The following is a 20591-nucleotide window of genomic DNA, read 5'->3' as shown; positions in this document are numbered from 1 at the left end:
GGAGGCGCCGCCCGGACCCAGCGCCACGGCCCCACGAGCAGCCACCCCTGCCCACCCCGGCGTCTGCCCCTGGGCGCTGCGGGGCTGGCTAGCGCGCACACCCGGCCCCTCCAGTGCGCGCTCCACGAACATTCATCACTGTTAGTCTCTATCTCACCCAGGGTTCATTGGTTTCCAAGTTTACGCATTGGCGAAATACATTTTTAAGACCGGAGAGGTTTTTAAGCTCTAGATAAAAAGTATTAACCGTTAAACAATGAACATCTAGCGATCACTAGTATGAAAGCATTAAAACTTTTTGTGTGTGTGAAAGAATGCATTCAAGAAATGGATTCACGAAAACCAAGCTCTTGATGGGGGTGGCTTCGAACTCTCCTGGAGTCTGCTTCCCGGCTGAGGGCTGGTGTGGACTGTCCACCCACTTTGGCCAGCGTGGCCTCTTCGCAGGTGCGCGCGACGAGCGGGAGCGTGGTCTGCGCATGCTCCCTGCTCCGCACGGCTTCCGGCAGCGCGTTCCGTGGTGAGGTTGAATACACGTAGGTGAGTTTCCGTACGGTGTTTTTACCCACAAGGTCTGCAAACTGCGGGCCTCCCCTGTGCGCTTTTCTTCAAGGTATAATGGCAACGTGTGTCCAGCGTGCAAGAGGGAGAGCCTTCACTTTGCACGAGCAGGTGGTCTCCCTTCCGCCGTCAGGAGGCGCCGAGCAACGGCTCTGCTCTGGCTGAAGGCCTTCGAAGGCGCCAAGTGGCCCAACACTGCGGGAGGAGAGCCGGGCCCACTGCGCACGGCCACCGCTCTGCCTCCTTCCGCAGGACCAGAGCCGGCGGCTGTGGGCGCCACCCCCACAGGTGTGCACACGCACACGCCTGGCACGGGCTCGCACACGCCGGACGCGCTCGCACACGCCTGGCACGGGCTCGCACACACCGGACGCGCTCGCACACACCTGGCACAGGCTCGCACACACCGGACGCGCTCGCACACACCTGGCACAGGCTCGCACACGCCGGATGCGCTCGCACACACGCACGCGCTGTCCCGCGCCTTCTGTGCCAAACGCTTTCTGATGATGCCCGTAACCACCTGGAGGCCTGTAAAGATCACAGCCGGGGGTTTCTGCTGACGTCTGAGATGAGTTAGAATCTCTTTGTCTGACTGGATCAAAGGAGACAAATCTGCATCTTAGTCCCTTGAAAATCAAGTATACCAGGACCCAAACTCAAAATATTTTTCATGTTTTTAAAAAAAACAAATTCTAAATCATTTTTCAGGAGAAATGGAGATGCCTCCAAGTCTCGGAAAGTGCGCACGCTCACTTCAAACCCACCGTGACTTTCAGGACTGCCGGAGAAGGTGGCCAGGTGACTGTGGGGGGTGCTTATGAAAGAGTCCCTAATTCAGAGGGCAGAGGCACCGTTCCCTATACCGCTGCCCCGGCCAGACAGCACCCTTTCTTGCTAAAGCCTCAGAACCCTACTTAACACAGCCTGCGAGCTGCCACTGCCAAGGGACCAGGATGGCTGTGTGTGGGGACTTCCTGCCACCAGGAATGGACGGGGATCTCAGCAGGAGCAGGGACATGCCCTCACCGTGTGGGAAGGAAATGAGCACGAGGCAGGAACTGCCGTCCAGAAGGGCCTGGGCACAGGCAGCCTCCCTGGAGGCCTCTGGGGTCTCTAGGGAGAGGGTCACAGATGCGAGTGGAGCAGCCTCCCTGGGCTGGCGGTGGGCGGAGCTCTGCTGGAGAGCTGGCAGCAAAGCCACCGGGCATGTGTGGCAGGGCCCAGTGCGTGCAGCAGCCTGCCTGGGGGCAGCAGGACAGACGGGTGACGCCGCTCACGGAGAAGGGGGACAAGTACATGGACAAGCTGGCGGCCCTTGGTCCAGCAGAAGGAAGTGAGCTCACAGGAGGGATGGCCCAAACACCAACCAAGTCAGGGTGGGTTGACCCAGGTTTTGTGCTGTCTCAAGTGCGCTGCATGTCTGTGTGTCTGCCCACGGACTAGTCAGACTGGGGAGGAGCGCCGTGGGTGACCCCAGGAGGCCACGTGAGCAGATCTGACCCAGGAGGTGTGGGAGGGAGGGACTCTTGCTATGCAGGCCAGCCTCACGGGGACCCAGAGCCGTCAGCCCATCCCCGCACCGCTCATCCATGATGGCTCGCTCCACGGGACGGAAACCACTGAGGAGATGAGCCGTAGAGCACGGTTCCCAATATTTCCCAAACTTGTCATGCTCATGGTGCTTCCTCGGAGTGAGCGGCCCCGCCCTGTCTTGTCCTCTCCCTTAACCAGCTTGCCTACGGGGTGCCCTGGCCGGGGTCACAGCCCAGAGATGCCACTCCCGGGATGCTCCCCGAAGTCCGGGCTGCAGGTGGCCGAGAGCGTGTGGGACTCCCAGCTCTGCACACCCTCTGCCCCGTCCGACCCCGCGTGCCTGTCGCTGCCGTACCAGGCAGCTTGGGGTGGGAAGTGTGGATCGAGTGGCAACAAGCAGGTGAGGGAAGAACTACGCACACCCCCGACCGACAGCGCTCACGAGGGCCCCGCCCCACCCACGTCTCCCGCGACAGTGGCACTCCCCGTGTTCTGGCCACCTTGTCAGCCTGAGACGTCCATGAAGCTGGAGATGAGCGTCTCGGCTTTGGAGTCACGCTGAAGCCAGACTCTGTGAAATTCCTTTTCCTCTGGTTCTTCAGGTTTTAATGCTTCAGCCACACATAAAAAAAGCGATATTGCCCCCTTGACACACACCATTCTTTGTGGCCTGTTCTCCCAACCAGTCTTGTCTGTGGCAGAGCTGGCCATGTGCATGGCCACGGATGTGCCCACGGCGAGGACGCGCTCGGGCCTCCTGCATACTCCACCCCTCTCGTCCAGCCAATCCCGCCAGCCCCTGCCTGCAGTGTTGCTTCCCGACTGGCTCCAGACTGACCTGAGTCAGTGGGTCTGCCATTCCAGGCCCTAAACAAACTCTCCCCAGCTCCCCTGCTCGCCCAGTCCCCGACCACGCCCGCCGCCCGTGTCTCTGCGTGCTGACTCTAGGGGTCCTGCCACCCTCTGCCATCTCAACCTGCTAGGCTCTGACATTTGCAGAAAGACCAGGGCTTTGCGTCAACCGGCCAGCTGGAGGCCTCCTGGCAGGTCGCCAAACCTCTGAGATCTAATGCCTCAGTTTACAACAAAGCGTTTGAACGAATGAGCCTCAGGCCCCCTTCTGTTCTGAGGGCAACAGTCCATAGCTCTGGTCAGCACTCTGCCCTAGGTGGGGGTGAGGCACCCCTAGGACCGTGCACCCCAGGTGAGGGTCCTCATGGCACGTACCACCCCCACAATCTGCGAGCTTCAGGCTCCGTCTGTTTCTCTCCACAGAGGATAAACTCAGGGAGGGTGACCTCGTTTTCTTGCCTTGTTCACCATGCCTCTTCCTACAATGGCCTGGCAAGGTGCTCTGTAAACACCAGGTTGAAACGACACTTCTATGGCTTTGCCACAAGAAAGACATTGCAGTATGGTAGCAGTGGTCATGAGGCCTGGCGGGACCCAGGCGAGGAGAGAGGAGCTGAGGAGCCATGCAGCAGCACGTGAAAGGCCCTGAGCCCCAAGGTCAGAGAGGCTGCAGGCCCCGAGCACACAGGGGTGAGATGGGAGGGCTCAGCAGGGCCTCCGAGGGCTCGCTCTTTCAGATGCCATGTGGACGCTGCGTGGAGAACAGACGGGGTCAGGACTGAGCAGGGAAATCAGTGCAGAGGCCTCCGTGGCAGGGCTGGGGGAAACGGGGTGCCCACCCTCAGGGCTGTTCCCTAGCGCCGCGTGGTCCCGTGGGACTCCCCGCAATGACGAGGTGCTGTGTCACCCACCGTGGCGGTCCCGAGTCACGTGTGGCATCGGGTGCGCGATGTGTGGCCAGCATGACGGAGGCACTGATTTTCACGTTTTAATCCACTCACGTCAGCACGCGTGGCTAATGGCCGCGTATGGAACAGGGCATCTCTGGAGGAGTGACAGGTTTGAAAAAGTTCAAGGAGGCATGAGCTATTATAAGTCAGACATTTGGATAGTTAACAACACCATTATATACTGGAAAGTTAACCGGAAGCGTAGACGTTCCGTGTTCTCACCACAGAAAAGAATCCCGTCGCTGTGAGATGGTGGAGCTGCTCGCCGCCCTTACCTCGGCATCGGTTCATGACACACATGCGTCAGTCACCACGTTGTGCACCGTAAACCTACACGGTGTCGCACTGCAGTGGCAGCTCGGCAAGGCGGGAGACATTTTTAAGAAGCTATTTTGACATCGCTACCCGAAGTCGATCCTGAGTCAGGGTGTGAAGGCACACGCAGCAGGCAGGGCTCCTCGGCCGGTCCGGGGACCTTTCTGTCGTCTCTCCTGGCTCCCAAAGCCAGTGTCCCATCTTCTACTTGACCTGTATTGTTTTTTAAAGATTTATTTATTTATTTCAGAGAAACAGTGCGAGTAGGGGGAGGGGTAGAGGGAGAGAGAATCCGAAGCAGATTCCCCACTGACAGTGGAGCCTGACTCGGGGCTTGATCTCACGACCCCAAGGTCATGACCTGAGCTGAAATCAAGAGTCGACGCTCAACTGACGGAGCCACCCAGCGCCCCAACTGTGACCTATTAAAAGTTACCATCTCTTACAAGAAAACTTACGGGTAAATCTTTTTTTTTCTTTTTAAGAATAGGCCTCCTCGTGGGTGTAAGGTGAGAGTGCATGGGGGGTTCGACGTGCATTTCTTACACGTGCAATTCGCTGTGGACTTTAAAAATGTGTGGGTCTGTTTGCAGCACGGAAGGGGCAGCGGTACGACACCGTTATCAAGGACACGGGCCATGACGTCACATCCCAGCGAGGTCACCTGACAGCTGTGCGACCCTGGGTGAGCGAAGCCCAAATGTCTTTGCCTGAGAAATGGTATAAAAGCGTTGCCATCCACGGAGCCCTGCATGACACCACCGAAATGTGAATATGTGAGAAACGAAGCTGGGGATAGGCTTAAAAATTTTCTGCCTATTTGCATGTCGATTATGTATTACTCAAGGGAAAACGTAGTTGTAATCAGCTAAATAAGTAACAATTGCACGTGATCATAGACAAAGGCCTAAAACGATGCACGAGTTAAGGGTCGTCACATCCACAGGTGAAGGCGAGGAGGCATGAACACTCACCCTTCTTGCTTCACTAGTTTGTCACATTTTGACAGGCACGTGTATATTATTGCTTTTATTTATTTTTTGTTTTTTAGTTTCATTGAGTTTTAGATTTTAATTCCAGTGTCGTTAACATACAGGGTCATACTAGCTTCAGGAGTACGGTCTAGTGATTCACGTGGGGAAAATCTTCATGGCATTGGCTTTGGCAAAAGATTTGCTGGATACGACACTAAACGCAGACGCAACAACAGGAAAAATAGACAAATGGGACTTCATAAACACAAAATGCTCTCGTGCACCAAGGACACCATTGAGAGAACGAAAAATCTTCTCCCATAGAATTTCCCCATTCTGTGGGAGGAAATATTTGCAAATGCCATATCTGATAAGGGATTAATATTCAGAATATATAAAGAACCTTTATAACTCAGTAACAACAAAAACCAAATAGCCCAATTCAAAAATGGGCAAAGGACTTGAGTAGACATTTTTCCGAAGAAAATGTCCAAATAGCCCACAAACGTGAAAAGACGCTCAACATCATAGTCATTAGGAAAATGCAAATCAAAACCACAGACACCACACACTTAGGATGGCTACTTCCAAAAACTCAGGGAATAGCAAATGCTGGAAAAGACGTGGCGTGATTAGACCCCTAGTGAGCCGTGGGCGGGAGAGCAAAGCGGGGCAGCCGCTGTGGAAAACAGTGTGGCGCGTCCTCTGTAGGGCAGTGTGGTTCAGCAATTGCACGCTGGGTCTGCACCCAGAAGAGGAAGAAGTGGAAACTCAGAGAGGCGTGTGCGCACCCACGTTTGCGGCAGCATGGGGCACAGGGCTGCAGGCTGGAAGCACCCCGCGCGTCCATCCACCGGGGGTGATGTGTCAGCAAGTGTGGTCTGCCCACACGACGGACTGTGATCCAGCCACCTGCGCCCTGGCGAGCCCGGAGGACGCTAGGCTAAGTGAGCTAATCGCGTCACGGACGGACACATGCTGTATGGTCCCAGGCACGAGGCCCCCAGCATCGTGAGTTTTAGGGACGGTGAGCAGAAAGGAGATGATACATGCCCTCCTCCAGGCAGCTGTTGACTGAGGGGCACCGTGCGACAGAAAACAGGAAGCAGCTCAGGCCGCTGAGACGGAAGGAGGTGTGGGACCCACGGCCGCGTGGGCACGGACACCCGCCCACATTCCCACGGCTCAGCCACTTCAGCGGCACGTCCGCACACTTGTGCGCCTGTGGGGTGGGCGAGTCGCATGTACAGTGAGGTCCCCGGTCCTGAGGCCCTCGGCGAACAAAGGTCTGGGCCTCCCCGAGCTCCGCGGGGCTTTCCGAACGCCAGGCGCAGCAGGGAGGCCGTGGCGGGCGCTCGGAGCAGCCCGGTGGGGCTGGGTGGGTGGGGGTCTGTGATGGCCGTCCGAGAGTGACATGGCCAGCTAGCGGCACCTGCTCCAGGGTGGCCCTCCGCCTGGCACCCACTTCCTTTAAAGAACTGCAATGAAAAAAAAACCTGGCCGAAGAGACGTCACGGACACAAACTTGAAAGGCCCAACTTTGGAAACCATCGTGGCAGCAAACGCATTCAGGCTACACGGGAGCTTCGCTCTCCCGTGAGACAGGACCGTGCTCCTGAAACCCGTTCTGATGAAAATACTAACTACGGGTGAGAAATGCACGGGTGGGAGCAGAGGAAACGCGCAGAAGGGTTTTACGGACGGGGCAGAGAGCAGGAGCCTGTCTGCTTCGATTCAAACTGCACTGTCGTCTGCTTGCTGATAAACAAGGCGGTGGAGAAAGATTGAATTATGCTCGTGCATTCTCAGAGGCCCCTCAATAGGACGCGGGCCTTAATCCCCAGAGCCTGAGTGAATGAGCGGGCTCCGCGGGCGCGGCTGCAGCTGAGCCGGCCAGTGCCGGCGGGTGTGGTGCCCTGTGAAGGCCTGGAGGCTCGTGCAGGAGAGCTTTGGAAAGGCATTCTTTGGGCCTCATGCAATTCATTCCTTGTAAGAAAAGGAAATGGGAAGAAAGGTTTCGAGTCCAGGCTTTGGGCCTTTGATCATTTGATGAACGCGGGGTCTGCCGCGCGGCCTCTAGCTCGCAGGCCAGACAAAGGCAGCCCAGGCCGCACCGGCCCCGAGAGCTCTCGCCAGAACAAAACCGCAGGCGGCCTCGCAGTGTGGCGGCCTGGGAAAGACCCACCTCGGCTGGCGAGGGGCCGCCCTGCCCTTTGATCTCTCCTGAGACCGAGGCCCAGGCCCCAGGTCAGAGGATTTCACACCGCACGCCCCCTGGGCAGAGGGGAGCAGGTCAAGAACAGAATGGGGGTGACCCATCTCAGACGCGGCCTGGAGACTGCCCTCCTTGGCCAGTTCCACACGGCTGGGCTCCATTGTTGAAGGCTGGCCACACTTGAAGGGGAATGTGACAGTCCATGCTACAGCGGAGCCACTCAATGCAGGCCCGCTCGGACAATGAAGTCAGCCCCGCCCCCGGCCGGCGACATTCTTCCGAGGCTGCTTCTGGTGAAGCCGGCCTGCACCTCTGAAAATCCAGGACCCCAACGTGACCCCCGCAGTACTGAGAAAGCAGTGGCATCCGTCTGCTGCCTGTGGGTGAGCCGGGGTCCATTTGGGTGCAAATGTGCGCCGTGGTTTACTGTTTCACGTTCCTCTACCAACACGGGCGGGAGTCATCGCAAACACCAACGACGGTCTGCGGCCTTTGGAAGGAATTCTGCTTTAACAGAAGGGAAATACGTGTGCGACAGGCAGAGAGGAGAGCGGGTGTAAGGGAAGAAAGATAAATCTCTTGAGAGCTCCGAGCTCCCAATAATTGCAAATTTGCAAATGAAAAGATGTATTTGATAAGGCACAGTGGCATTAATGGGTAGGAAACTTCCAACTAAAAAAGTCAGGGTTGTGTTAGGATCCAAAGTCAAAATATGTCATTAAAAACAGTATCAGATCATTTGTCTTTTTGCTTCGGTTTCTCTGTTTGCACGTGCCAGAACTCAGCTAATTTAGGCCCTTGACATAAGATTTGATGGTGCAAAGCCAGTTTCTTGCTCTCCGCAGCGGTCTGCCCGGGAGACATGGAGCAGGGTGTGGGGTGCAGAGCCCGGGTCTGGTCCTGGCCCTCCATCGCTCAGGCGAGCCGGTCCTTGAGCGTCAAACAGTGGGCTACACACCACATCCTTGGTCTAGAGATGCGTTCCATTTCTCTCCTTCTTTTTAACCAGAAGAAAGTGGAGTCCGGAAAGCGCTTCGTTGGAGTTGCCAGCATCTGTGTGAAAATGTACTGAAACTCATTTCTGTAACCAGCGTCTGCTCCTGTTTCTGGGCAAGGGATGAAGGACGGCTGTTCCGGAAGGCGGGGGCCCGTCTGTGAGAACACGCAGGCATGCGTGCGCACACGCGTGTGTGTGTATGTGTGTGTGTAGACGGAGAGAACGTTTTGCTCATGGGTGAGAGAGAGGAAGGTGTCCCCACCTCAGCTGGACCTCCTTCCGAGTCCCGTGGGCTGTGAACAGGCAGCGCGGGATGAGCAGTGTTTTCTTGGGTCTAGGAAATGCGGCAGGATTCCTCCGTCGCCACGGTAATTTGTGTGTGCGTCCAAGAGGTGGGTCCGGTGGAAGTGGCTGTGGAGCAAGCTCTCCGGTCTGTAAAGAGACGGCTCGCGGCTTTGGTCCAGAGAGCACACCGGAGCGACCAGACCAGCTCCGCGTCCGCAGCTCCACGGGGCCAAGGCCGCCGGAGGGCTCCGCGGAGCCGCCCGCTGCCGGCCGCGCGGGGTCGGCTCCCGGGCCAGACTTGCAGGCGCTGCCGGACCCCTGCCTCCTCCTCTCGGGTTAGGATGCTTCTGGGCAAAGCCCTGTGCGCTGTGTGTGCGAGGACAAGATCCAGGCGTGCGGGGCTGCAGGGGTGAAAGTGTGCCGAGCGAGGGGTTGCGGGGTCGCAGGGGGCGGAGGCCACTCCAGGCCACGGACGCCACACTCCGCTCATGCAGCTTTAGCAGCAGGGAGGGCCGCACGAACGCTCGAAGGACGCTGCACCGCTACAGCACCGAGGTCCCGAGGCCGTCCTCCCCCGCGGACGTTAACCCTGACCCGTGCAGCAGGTGCTTACCACACCTACTGTGCGCCTCGCCGAGCGCCACCCTGGCAACAGAGGACGAGCCTCGGAAATACCCTGCTCGCGGCAAACAGCTTTCACATGACTCAGGAAAGGGACAACAATCGGCTAATTTCCTCCAAGGCTGAGGAGAGTAGTACCCCTAGGTTGCCACGGCAACGCGGGTCCCAGCTGAGCTGCCACAAAGCAGCCCGGCTCCCCGCCTCACCTTTGGCCATCTTGTTGAGAACCATGTCGATCAGGACGTAGGTGCCGCTCCTGCCCGCGCCGTCGCTGCCAATGGAAGGGGAAGAGGTGAGAACACCGCCGGCCACGGGGACCCCATGCCCACCGAACCTGCGACAGCATATTTCCCTCCGTGTTTAAGTGGAGCTCATAAGGGGAGAGGAAGGCTTGGATTGACAGGAGGAGGAAGAAAGTGGGGTGAGGAAGAATCACAGGATGGGAGAAGGGAGGAGGGGGAAGAGGAAAGGGAGGAAGGGGAGGAGGAAAGGGGAGGAAGGGGAGGAAACAGGAAAGGAGGGGTGGGGGAGGAGGAGGAAGAGGAAGAGGAGGATGAGGAAGGTGAAGAGAAGGAAGGGTAGGAGGAGGAGGAAGTGGGGAAGGAGGAAGGAGAAGAGAAGGAGGAAGAGGAGGAAGGGGACGAGGGGGAAGAGGAGGAGGAAGAAGAGAAGGGGAGGAGGAGGAAGAGGAAGGGGAGGAGGAGGAAGAGGAAGGGGAGGAGGAGGAAGAGGAAGGGGAGGAAGGGGAAGAGGAGGAGGAAGAGGAGGAAGGGGAGCGCCTTAGCAGCAGGCAGTGTGGATTAGCTATGGTGCCTGCGTAGATTGGCTCCTGCCTCCCTTGTCTCTCCTTCTTTGGCCAAAGATGTGGTCAGAGTTGTCAGAATACACAAAAGACGGGTCTGGCTGTGTCCGCGTTGAGGGCGTTTGCCTTGTGGTGAGTGAGGTCACCCAGCTGTGACTGCAGGGTCCCCGGGAGCGGACGGCAGCCCTCCGAGGGCAGGGTGGGTCCTTTCTGGGGAAGGCTGCTGCTTTGTGAGGCTTGAGGGCACGTCCCCCTTGTTGGGGAGGCTGCGAGTCACCCCGGGAGCAGCTGCCGGACGGGACTGTCCCGTGTGCACTCCTAGCGTGTCTACTAGAGGGTCAGCAGTTACGGGACCAGACACTCTGCTTGCAGCCCAAGCACTGGCCGCGGTCCTGGGACACCTGGCGGGGCCTTGGCAGCCTTTGTGGGAAAGGCTCATGGGCTCTGGCTTTACCAGACCCTCAAACCAGTGGCTGGAAATGCCATGGGGACCTGCATGGTCCGCATGTGTGCAGAGCTAGCGCACCACCCCGTCCCCGCTGCGCCACAGATGACCTTCCACCTGTCCCGGTGTGGATGGGTCTCCCTCCCTCCACAGTGGCTCGGACTCCTACACACACCAGCCACGGCTGTGGCCCGTGGGGACACCTGTGCCTCCAGGCTGTTCCCTCTGCTCTCCGGGGCCCCAGACCATGGCCGGCTCGGGTCCTCGCCACAGACCCACGTGGGAGCACACAGACACAGGCAGGGACACGTCACATGCGCAGGAACAGACACACACAGACACAGGCAGTTATACACAACCCACACTGATACACACACACCCGACAAACAGACACACACGCACTCACACACATACACTCAGACACAACCTGACACACGCACTCACACACATACACTCAGACACGCACAGGCACACACACGTACACGTCTTGACTGCACTGACAGACTAGGCATCTGATCCTTGGAGAGAGGATTCCTTTCTATCCCAGCAGACAGCAACCTTCTGCAAGATAGTTCTCCAAGTCAGAGTGCGGCTCTTTACCCAAACGAGGTGGGTGTGAAGCCCGGGGAGATGGCGCCCCGACGGTGGGTGTCTGCTTATCGGTGTGGGTGTAACGTGCTTGATGAGCCGGTGGATTTCACCCAACGGCCGGACTCACGTCCTGAGCTGGGCGAGGCCATCCCTGTGCTGATTCCCGATTCTGTCCCTGTGCCTAACGGGCCCCGAGCATCCCCAGCATCTCGGTTCCAAACCGCAGCTAAGTGAGTCGGTGGCTGAGACGACACCACTGATGGAAAACGCCGTCTCGGGGTGTTTGTGTGGGGACCCACGCGTGCTTGAGAAAATACAGGGTGTGAGGACATGCGCGTGCGGCAGCGGCCTGCGGGACCTGGGACGGGGGCGGCCCAGGCGGGTCGTACTGCGCAGCGGGGCACGCACACAAGTAGCTGAGCGGCCTAGAAACTTCCGTCTGCATCTCTGGCTTCCTTCAGAAGTGCCCGTTAGGTGCATTTATGAAGCAATGAGAGTTCGACTTGTGTGTGTAACTGCGGCTGTCTTCTCGAGTACTTGTTAATCCATGTGAAAAGTTGTACTTGCCTGCAGTGAACAATTATTGGACAAGAACGGCCCCTGTAGCACTTGTTTACTTTTCTGAAATAAAAAGAGACAGAAATCATGGTTATGCACTATGACTCTTGTCTTATGTTTTGCAAACTCACTCCTAAGCCAAAACAAACAGACCACATCTTTGACATCATTTTGCAATAATAGCCTGTTTTGACAAAGAAAATCAAAATTGCACACACATTTTATAAGATTTATTTTTCTTTTCAATATTAAATGATTAAACAGAGCTTTAAAAACAATTCTTACATTTTCACAATTTCCCTTTCCCTTCACAAGCGAGAACCCCGGGCCTCTGCCACCAGCCTGCCCTACCCCTCCGTCTGCAGCCCCAGTAGCTGACACGACGATCTAGATTCCCTGCTGACATGTTTGAGTTTTGCAATTTATGCTCAGAATTCCTTACATTCTCGACATCACACTGGAATGTAACATTACTCTCTTGTCTCAAAGCAGCATCTTACAGGTCCGTTTGGATCCGTGCGTTTGGTTGGAGTTCTAAATTGCAGAGAAACTGCAGTTGAGACAAGTCCTTCCTTTATATCAATCTGTGTATGTTTACAAACAACTGTACTGTGCAGATTTTAGACCAGAATTTATGAAAATTAAGAAGCACAGATTATTCTGTAACCAAACCCTAAATCAAAACAAAGCACTGATTTCAAATCCACTGTGTCAGCTCCAAATTTGTTGAAAGTCAGTGAAACAACTAAACATGTTTATAAAGTACATCCGAATTCTCAGTAAAATATTTCTGAGTAGAGAAAAGTCAATGAAAAAATGTGTGAGGGTCTGTGTTCTAAAATGCTCCCTACGAATTTCTATAATGTGTGACATGAAGCAAAATTTAAAACGAATGACAGGGCAGAAAAAAAAAACCTTTTTCCTTGCACCAGACATGGGAACACATCACATTTCTTTGGGAAGGCTCGCCTGCCCAGCAGAGTCAGCTGGGAGCTCATATTCGGTCCACTGGGGGCCTTGCCTCAAAACCCCAGAGCCGCGGGGTTGCAGAAGGGAGCTGGCGGCCTGGGCACCCAGCGGTCATTTCCATGTCTGCCCCCAGAGCAGAGCTGGTTGTTCCTGGTTCCTCGTGGAGTGAACAGAGTGAGGTCCACGTGCCTCCCCAAACAGCAAGTGGGGACCTGGCTACAATGTGCCCCGAAGACGGGCTGCGCCCGAGCCCGCCGGGGCAGCACGTGGTCGGTGGCCACCTCCTGCAGCACGTGAAGCTTGCAGACCACCCAAAATGTCTTCAAAATGAGAAGACCCAGAAACATGGGTAGAACAAGCCACTCAGTGTCCCTACAGCCACGTGGCTATCTCACCTTCGGGGCCCACCGCGCTGTCAGGGCCTAGCGGGAAGGCGAGGCAAGTACAAGTGAACTCATTCAAATCAACAGTGGGCCAGAAAGCCCAAAAGGTTCTTGGGCCTTTGAGAATTAAACAGACTGGAGAATAGATCTACTGATTCCTCCTAAAACCTCCCATTCTTTGGGGCGCTTGCCTGGCTCCGTTGGTGGAACGTGTGACTCTCGATCTCGGGGTCGTGGCTTTCCAGCCCCAGGATGGGTGTACAGAGGACTTAAAAAAAAAAAAATCTTAAAACTCCTATTCTTGACTCAGGCTGTAATGGCAACATGAGCCTCAGGGCTGATAAAACAGAGGCCAGACCCCAAAACAGAGGACATACCTCAAACGTGAGTAACGTGAGGCCCGCCAGCTCGACCAAGGCCGTGTGCGTGCACGCCTGCATGCTTGTGCATGTGGGTACACACTATGTGTGTGTGTGCGTGTGCAAGTCAAGCAAGGTCAGGGTCAGACCAGATTTAGGGCGGCTGGCTTGCTTGCTTTTTTTTTTTTAAGATTTTATTTATTTATGTGGCAGAGAGAGAGACAGCCAGCGAGAGAGGGAACAACAAGCAGGGGGAGTGGGAGAGGAAGAAGCAGGCTCCCAGCGGAGGAGCCTGATGTGGGGCTCGATCCCAGAACCCTGGGATCACGGCCTGAGCTGAAGGCAGACGCTTAACGACTGAGCCACCCAGGCGCCCCACAGGGCGGCTTTATTTCTACAGGCCTTTTACTTTCAAACAGAAGATTTTACTAGAACCCTCTCGGGGGCTGCATCTTTCAGATGTGGCTCTCCGACACTCTGTGACAGTTCACACCTGGTGGCCGAGGCTCAGCGTTTGCCCGCTCACACCCCGCCCAGTCACCAGCTTTTGGGCATATTTTCTGATGGGGACAAGCATAAAAGTAGTACATTAAAAAAAACCCGAAAAAACAAGAAAGAAGTAACAACCAGATACCCTTGTTTAGGCCGTATGGGTTTCAGAAACCCTGACTGTAAGGACCAGGAGAACAGGAGTGTCCCATTCACAGCTGGTCAGCCCCATTTTTGGCAAAATGCGTGAAGAATGACTGCTCTTTTGAAGACCGAACGCTCTAATAACTGCTTCTACGGTCCCTGCCCTTACGTACAGAACATTTAAAATATTCCTTCTCCAGCACGTTGTGACCGGCTCGGCAGGACCCAGGGAGGCTGCGCTGTGGTCTTAATACCCACGCCGGCCCCGCCCGCGCTAAACCCGCTTACGAACAGCCACGAGCCATCAAAGAGACGCGTAGTGCGAGTACAACATGCTGTCACGGTTTGGCAGTTTATTTACAACGAATCATGTGCTTGTATTATTACAACGCAAAACATCACAAGTAGAAAAGTAAAAGCATCACATAGTCAGCAAAAGCGTTCACCTGGTTGACCCAAGATAGAGACGCAGATTATTCATGAAGATGGGCAACACACAGCTGTCTTGTCTGACTCGATCAGAATAAATCATCAGTGAGCAGAAGGGTGCAGACATTCAGAAAAATGGATATTATATATATTTCAGCAGGAGGAATTCACTGAGAAAGAACGATTAGTAATACAAACCAACCCATGGGTCACTGAGTGAGAAGGAACCGTCATGCAACCAACAGCAAGCAAAGGTCAGAGGTCGTTAGAGGCTCAGAAAAGGGGCTTCCCACACTGCCCGGCAGCAGAGTCACAGCCTCCAATGATCACTTTTGTGACTATGCAACTGGGCTCATATTACTAGCTGCAACATCACAAAAATGACACTGGCCACCGCTCATTAGCTGGCAAAGTAAGGGTCTGTCCATTTCTACAGGGATCAGCGTTGTGAGTGCCGTTGCGAGAAGTGAGACTCAGAGAGACAGAGAGACAGAATACTTCCCATGTGATGCTAATTATCTCCCGGCTTTAGCAGCTTCTCTTTAAAGTGTAACAGTGCTCCCTCTGGGCTCCAGAAGGATGTAATTACACGTCTCAGTGCCTGACGGGGGAAGGCTGGGTGCGTGTGCGGGGTCGGGGGGTGGGCGGGGGGCAGACCTGTGCGTAAGGGGACCAGTGTCCTCGGAAGCCAATGCCCCTTTCCGATGGCTGAACTTTGGGTGGCTCTTCTACACAGAAAACCACAAAGCGGCAATCTGCGCCCGAGCTTGGTGCTCCCGAGAACGTGACCGCTCGCGCCCACTGTCCATGGAGTCCAGGACAGGCCGGCCGGGCTGGGATACTGGGCCGTGCCGAGGAAGGCAGGCCAGCAGAGCTTTTGATTCTAATAGACTTGCACATTCCAATTTAACAAAAACCTTCTGGAGCCTCATCTCCTCAGCCTCCGGGGAAAGGGAACTTTGGGGTGGGTGTCTCTTCACGACAAGTGGTAAGCACAGAGGGTTGGTTGTGTATTGTTCAGTTCCATATATGGATATGGATTTCGACGTGTGCCCATATGCATATATGCGCAAACACACTGGAGGAGCCAAAAGAGCAGCTCAGGTGATCTGCCATCTCTGGAGCCACATCCGTTCTGCCGGTAGTGGCTGTTTCTCCGGGACCCTATCTCAGGAAATTGGTAAGATCTTTCGATAGCATGTCTTTGGAAATGCATTTGCATTAAGGAAAGGCATCTAATGGCCAGGACACTGGGGTCGATCGAGAGGGAGCCGTGTGTGGTCAGGGCTTTGGGATGCGTTCAGAACTCCATGCACCGTGCACGCTTGGCCTCTCCAGGTGAGGTCACCCAACGTGCGCCATGGCCGTGACACCACGGGCATGCCTCTCCGTGAGCTCTTTTACACGCTATTTGATCCAAAGAACTATTCAAATATAAAATTTGTTTTTCTTTTCAAAGTAGACTAAAAGGCAAAAGAAATAGTATCACAATAACCGTGAGAATGTGTAACACGCAAATTCAAGAAATCCAGAGATCAGCCTGAAACCCCACGGTCTCGAGTGACACGGCGTAGACTCGAGGATGGGTAACGTTCAGATATAAATCACTCTGTGTGCAATGCTGGATTAAGGTGCATTTTATTTCCTAGTTCGTTGTTCTGGGCATCTGTCTGCTTTTGTGGTTAGGCAGGTTTCCAATCGGTTAAACGTAAGCGGGGCTCTGCCGAATGGAGAGCTCGGTTATCACGCCGCTGGACACCGGCCTCTGCTGGGCGGCCACTCACTCTTTGCCAGCATGCAACAGCCCGTGCTGACCACCGTTACCACCGAGTCCGACGGACAGTCCCCCCTTTCCTGCCTTGTCAATATCTTCCTGAAAGATGGAGTCCAGCATTCATCTCAACAGCTCAATAAACACACTTTAAAACAAGACAGCCCCCTGGGCGACTGGCTGAGCGGGGCGTGAACAAAGACTGGATGTTTCCCGACTCAGCTTCAAAACTACACTAGAAAACACGGTCATGTGCCCATTCCATCCAGGCTCTCGCCCAAGGTCTAAGGTCACCCAGGCTGGAATCTGGGCCCACACTTGTTACAGCTCATTATCTTGTCAACCAGATAGTATCCAAACTGAAAATCTACCTTTTCCTCATCAATATCTTGTGAAGCATGAGCTTCAGGACTCCCCCACTTGGAGAATCTTATCAGAAATAATGATCGTATTTCCACAATTCTAAGGTATCTATGTCCCCCGCCCTTTTAACTCTTCTAAAGCCAGAAAACATCTTGCAGTTAATATGTGCCATTAACATACTCTCCTTCCCCTCCCCTCTCCTCTCTAGAATATAAATACAGTTGACCCTGGAACAACATGGCTCTGAGCTGCGCTGGTCCACTTCCACGTGAATTTTTTTTGATAAATACAGAACTGAAAATGTATTTTCTCTTCCTTGTGATTTTCTTCATAACATTTTCCTTTCTCCAGCGTGCTGTATTGTAAGACCTCAGTGTGTAATACATATAACATATAAACTGTGTTCATTGACTTCTTAGGGTACCGGTAAGGCTTCCAGTCAACAGGAGGTTATCAGTAGTTACGTTTCGGGGCGTCAAGAGCTAAATGTGTATTTTCAACTGTGTGGGGGGTGGTGCCTCAACCCCGTGTTGTTCAAGGATCAACTGTATATTATATAAATATAAGACAGACGGCATATCTTACAGCAAATGGCCTCTTAGACACCGGAAATCTGGTATCAGACCGCGTTCCCTCCTCTCTGATGCCCACACTCTAACGCGTTACCCTGCTTAGTGCGCTGTTTGTCATACCTGCGGAAATCCAGGAGGGACCTGGCGGAGGAAGGCACTCCCTGGTCATACCAGCTCAGGAAGTGGAACTGGGTCACGGTGCGCGTCTCGTTGGTTTGAAGGTTCTTCAGATAGAAGCTCCTCACGAGGAAATCCTCGCACCAGATATGCTCGGAGACTAGGTTTACCTGGACAGGAGGGCGAGGGGACATCGGGAACGTAAAGCGTCGTCTGAGCACGGAGCCACTCTGAGCAGCAAAGGGCGAATACTACAAGGACTGCACGCGGGTGGACGGTGGGCTTGACGGCCCCTCCCACCTTCTCAGTTTTAACAGGGCTTACGCCAAAGATAACTGTGGGTTTTTAATGTCACCTAAATGCATTAGTCAAATTATTAGAAAATTGTGTTACAATCCAAAACGATTCCAGCTTTCGTCTTCTGCATTTCTAAGCCACCTACCTTCGAGAAAAACTATACTTTGGAACAAAAACAACAGCGGGTTCCGCTGGACTTAAATTTTACTGCAGGGGGGTCTCACCTAGAGGCGGAGGGAAGGCCAAAGGATCCCCGCAGATAGCGCGACTCGGCGCTTCTCGGGGTCAAGCCCATTCTCACGGCCTAAAAGCCACGACTGTGTGATTTAGGGTTCTTCTTAATGCTCCCACCACGGGACTTTGGCATTCTGACTAATGTGTAATGCGAAACAACGGATGCATGCTGGTACGTGTTGAGTGCCCCAGGTGACACAGTTCGTTGTGGTTGTGGGTAGAGGGCTCAATAAGAGAAAGAAACTTGCCGGCAGGCACCCTGCAGGGAGGGTCCAATCTACAGACCCACAGCCCTGAATGCTGCGGGAGGCCACGGTGCAGGCAGGGCTCTTCCTAGAACAGACCCACGAAAGGCCTATTATTTGGGGCCTGGCTCAATGGGCCTCCCTGTGAAGAAGCGAATGTTTTTTGGCTCCTTCTGTCTGAATTCGGAATCATAAAACTTTAAAAGTGCAGACCAGACTGTTTACGCCAGAGCCCAAGGTGCCACAGTACAGCTGTTTGGAGGGTCTGGGCATCTACGGACCGCAGGCCCTGGGAAGGCCTGGTCTGCCTGCCAGCCTTCCCGAGGAGAGGCCCCCCCCCCCCCCGCCGGTGGGGACGCTCCTGTTCTCTGTGGCTCTACAGGCAGGCGCGCTTTTGGGGAGTACCTCGTAGATGTGGTAGAGGTTGGAGCCTTCGTCTGGCCAGTAGTGGTAGCATTGCCGGACGCCGTTCTCCGAGAGGGGCGTCAGCATGACGATGACCACGCAGCCACTCTCCCACACCATCTGCAGACAGAGAAAGGCCCACGGCCACAGCGTGACTGGCAGATCCCGCACAGCACGTGCAGTCACCGCGCTCAGCGACGCGGGCCAAGGTGCTTGTGCACGGACCGCCCTCTCCCCTTCGCTGGACACTCTTCCCCCACAGCGGGCTTCACATCTCTGAATGCGCCCCATAGCTTCCACGTTCCACGAAATACTACAAACCACAAAACCAGCCATTCGTTCCACGCCTTTTAGCACCTCTAGGACCCACGTTCAGCGGCCGCGCTTCCCAACTTTGGATCTGTGACGGGAACCTTCCACCACGCAGCCCCGACAGACAACACGGCCTGTGCCGTTGTTCCCAGCAGCCAGCGGGCGGGCGGCGCTCTCGTCCGCTCCTCCGCGCGGCGCAGACTGAAAGTGGTCGACACGATTGGTTTTTGGTCGTTGCCGTCAGCCTGCATGACTAGAAAACCACTTTGCTTTGTGAAGCTGCTGTCCGGTCAGAAGCAGGCCTGCTTACAGGAAGCAGGGCCGGGGGAACCCACACGGAACACGGCCATGGTAGTCAATGAGAACAAAACCGAGTTAGGAATTCACGGCAGCCACATCACGCAGCGTCTCCGACACACAGCGAACCGACGGACGCACGTGCAAGTGTGGAGAAGGGACGGACACCAAGGGCCTCCACGAGGCCTCCTCTCAGGCACAACTCCCAACTTCGTGGCTGTGGGTATTAATACCAGAGCATAATCAGAAACCATTAATTCTCTGGGGCACGCTGAGGTGGCGTTGCAGACGTGAATTAGCATATTAAATTACAGAGTGAAGAGGCGTCTGCTTCTCCCGTGGTGGGTTACGGTGACTTCACAGAAATATTTATAAGCAACTGCATTGAGGTGTGAATTTAGTATCGAAGAGAGCTTCTATTTCTTTTAAATACAGATATAACAATCCAATTAGAATCTTTTCATTTAAAAAAAATCCACATAGCTCAAATATAGAATGTGTTCCCTTCATAGTTCATGTTATTAAATAACCCCCTTTCAGCTATATTTTAAAAAGGGACGTGTCCACGCTACTTTCCTCTTTGAATATGGATTTACATTCCCGCGTGACGGGAATAGTCAATGCCTTTACGGCACCGCACTGTGTCTCAGTAATACTGGGATTTCATGGAAACTGCTGGTGTTTATGAAAAAGCCCACAAATAAATATGAATTACGCCCGAACCTATAAGCCTTCATTTTCCTTAGCGCAAAGCCAGGCACGAGATGAGAATTCAAAGCATGTGCCACGTGCAGCTCTCAGGCTTTGCAGCCTGCCCCCCTAAATTGGTCCTTCTGGCACGTAACAGTTTAATGGGTCTTTAGAAGGTGGTGAAGCTCATTGAAGCCATTACGAAAATGAGGAGAAACACAGATTTTATGAGCGTAATAAAAATACAATGATCTAGACCATAAACTAATCATCGCACACTCTGCTTGTGCCACCCAAGTGTGACATTAGGAAGCCCCTCATTTAAAGAGGGGTCCTCCCAGCCGGGCAGCCCCGTTCATTGGTCCGCGCACACAGCGCTTCCATGCGGGAGCCCCCTCCCCCCCGGCTCTTGGAAGACTTGGTTAAGATTAAATCCAAACGGAACTTAATTTAAATAAACAATCCCAAAGGCACTCTTGGGGGTCATATTTCTTTTTAGGTCACTGTGTCTAAGAGCAGAGAGGGAATTTAGAAATCAAGCTAACAGGCGGCCCCCTTGGGCACCGGTGTTACAAGGCCGGCCCGGCTCTGTGTGTCCGCGTGCCGGGAGGCGCAGGTCGGTGTGCGGGGCGACGGCGCTGACCTTCAGGACGCGCCGAGAACCGTGAATGCGGGTTCCGGTGGGATCCAGGACCCCAGCCAAAGCTCAGCTTAGAAACAGGGCCAAGTTTCTGCTTCTCCTCCTGCGGCTCTCCCCGGCCCTCGGGCAGTTCCCGACTCCAGAAGGGCTGTCTGTGCGGAAACCCTAATCCT

At 54.6% G+C, this 20591-nt stretch overlaps 1 protein-coding gene across 1 annotated transcript in view; it reads right to left on the bottom strand.

Moving 5' to 3' along the window:
* Positions 1–20591, bottom strand: part of PTPRN2 (protein tyrosine phosphatase receptor type N2) — an 842052-nt gene that overhangs the window by 10170 nt on the left and 811291 nt on the right. The window contains exons 19-22 of the mRNA XM_087860611.1: positions 18480–18599; positions 17302–17468; positions 11712–11765; positions 9513–9577 (exon numbers count right to left, since the gene is read on the bottom strand). Of these exons, the coding sequence (XP_087716737.1) occupies positions 9513–9577; positions 11712–11765; positions 17302–17468; positions 18480–18599 (406 nt within the window). The remainder of the gene's footprint in view (positions 1–9512; positions 9578–11711; positions 11766–17301; positions 17469–18479; positions 18600–20591) is intronic.

This window comes from Ursus americanus, chromosome 3 (assembly GCF_024610735.1).
Source record: "Ursus americanus isolate L20-20 chromosome 3, mUrsAme1.1.p, whole genome shotgun sequence".
Classification (NCBI taxonomy): domain Eukaryota; kingdom Metazoa; phylum Chordata; class Mammalia; order Carnivora; family Ursidae; genus Ursus; species Ursus americanus.
The sequence above is the reverse complement of the archived record's forward strand: the minus strand, read 5'-3'. Positions and strand labels throughout refer to the sequence as shown.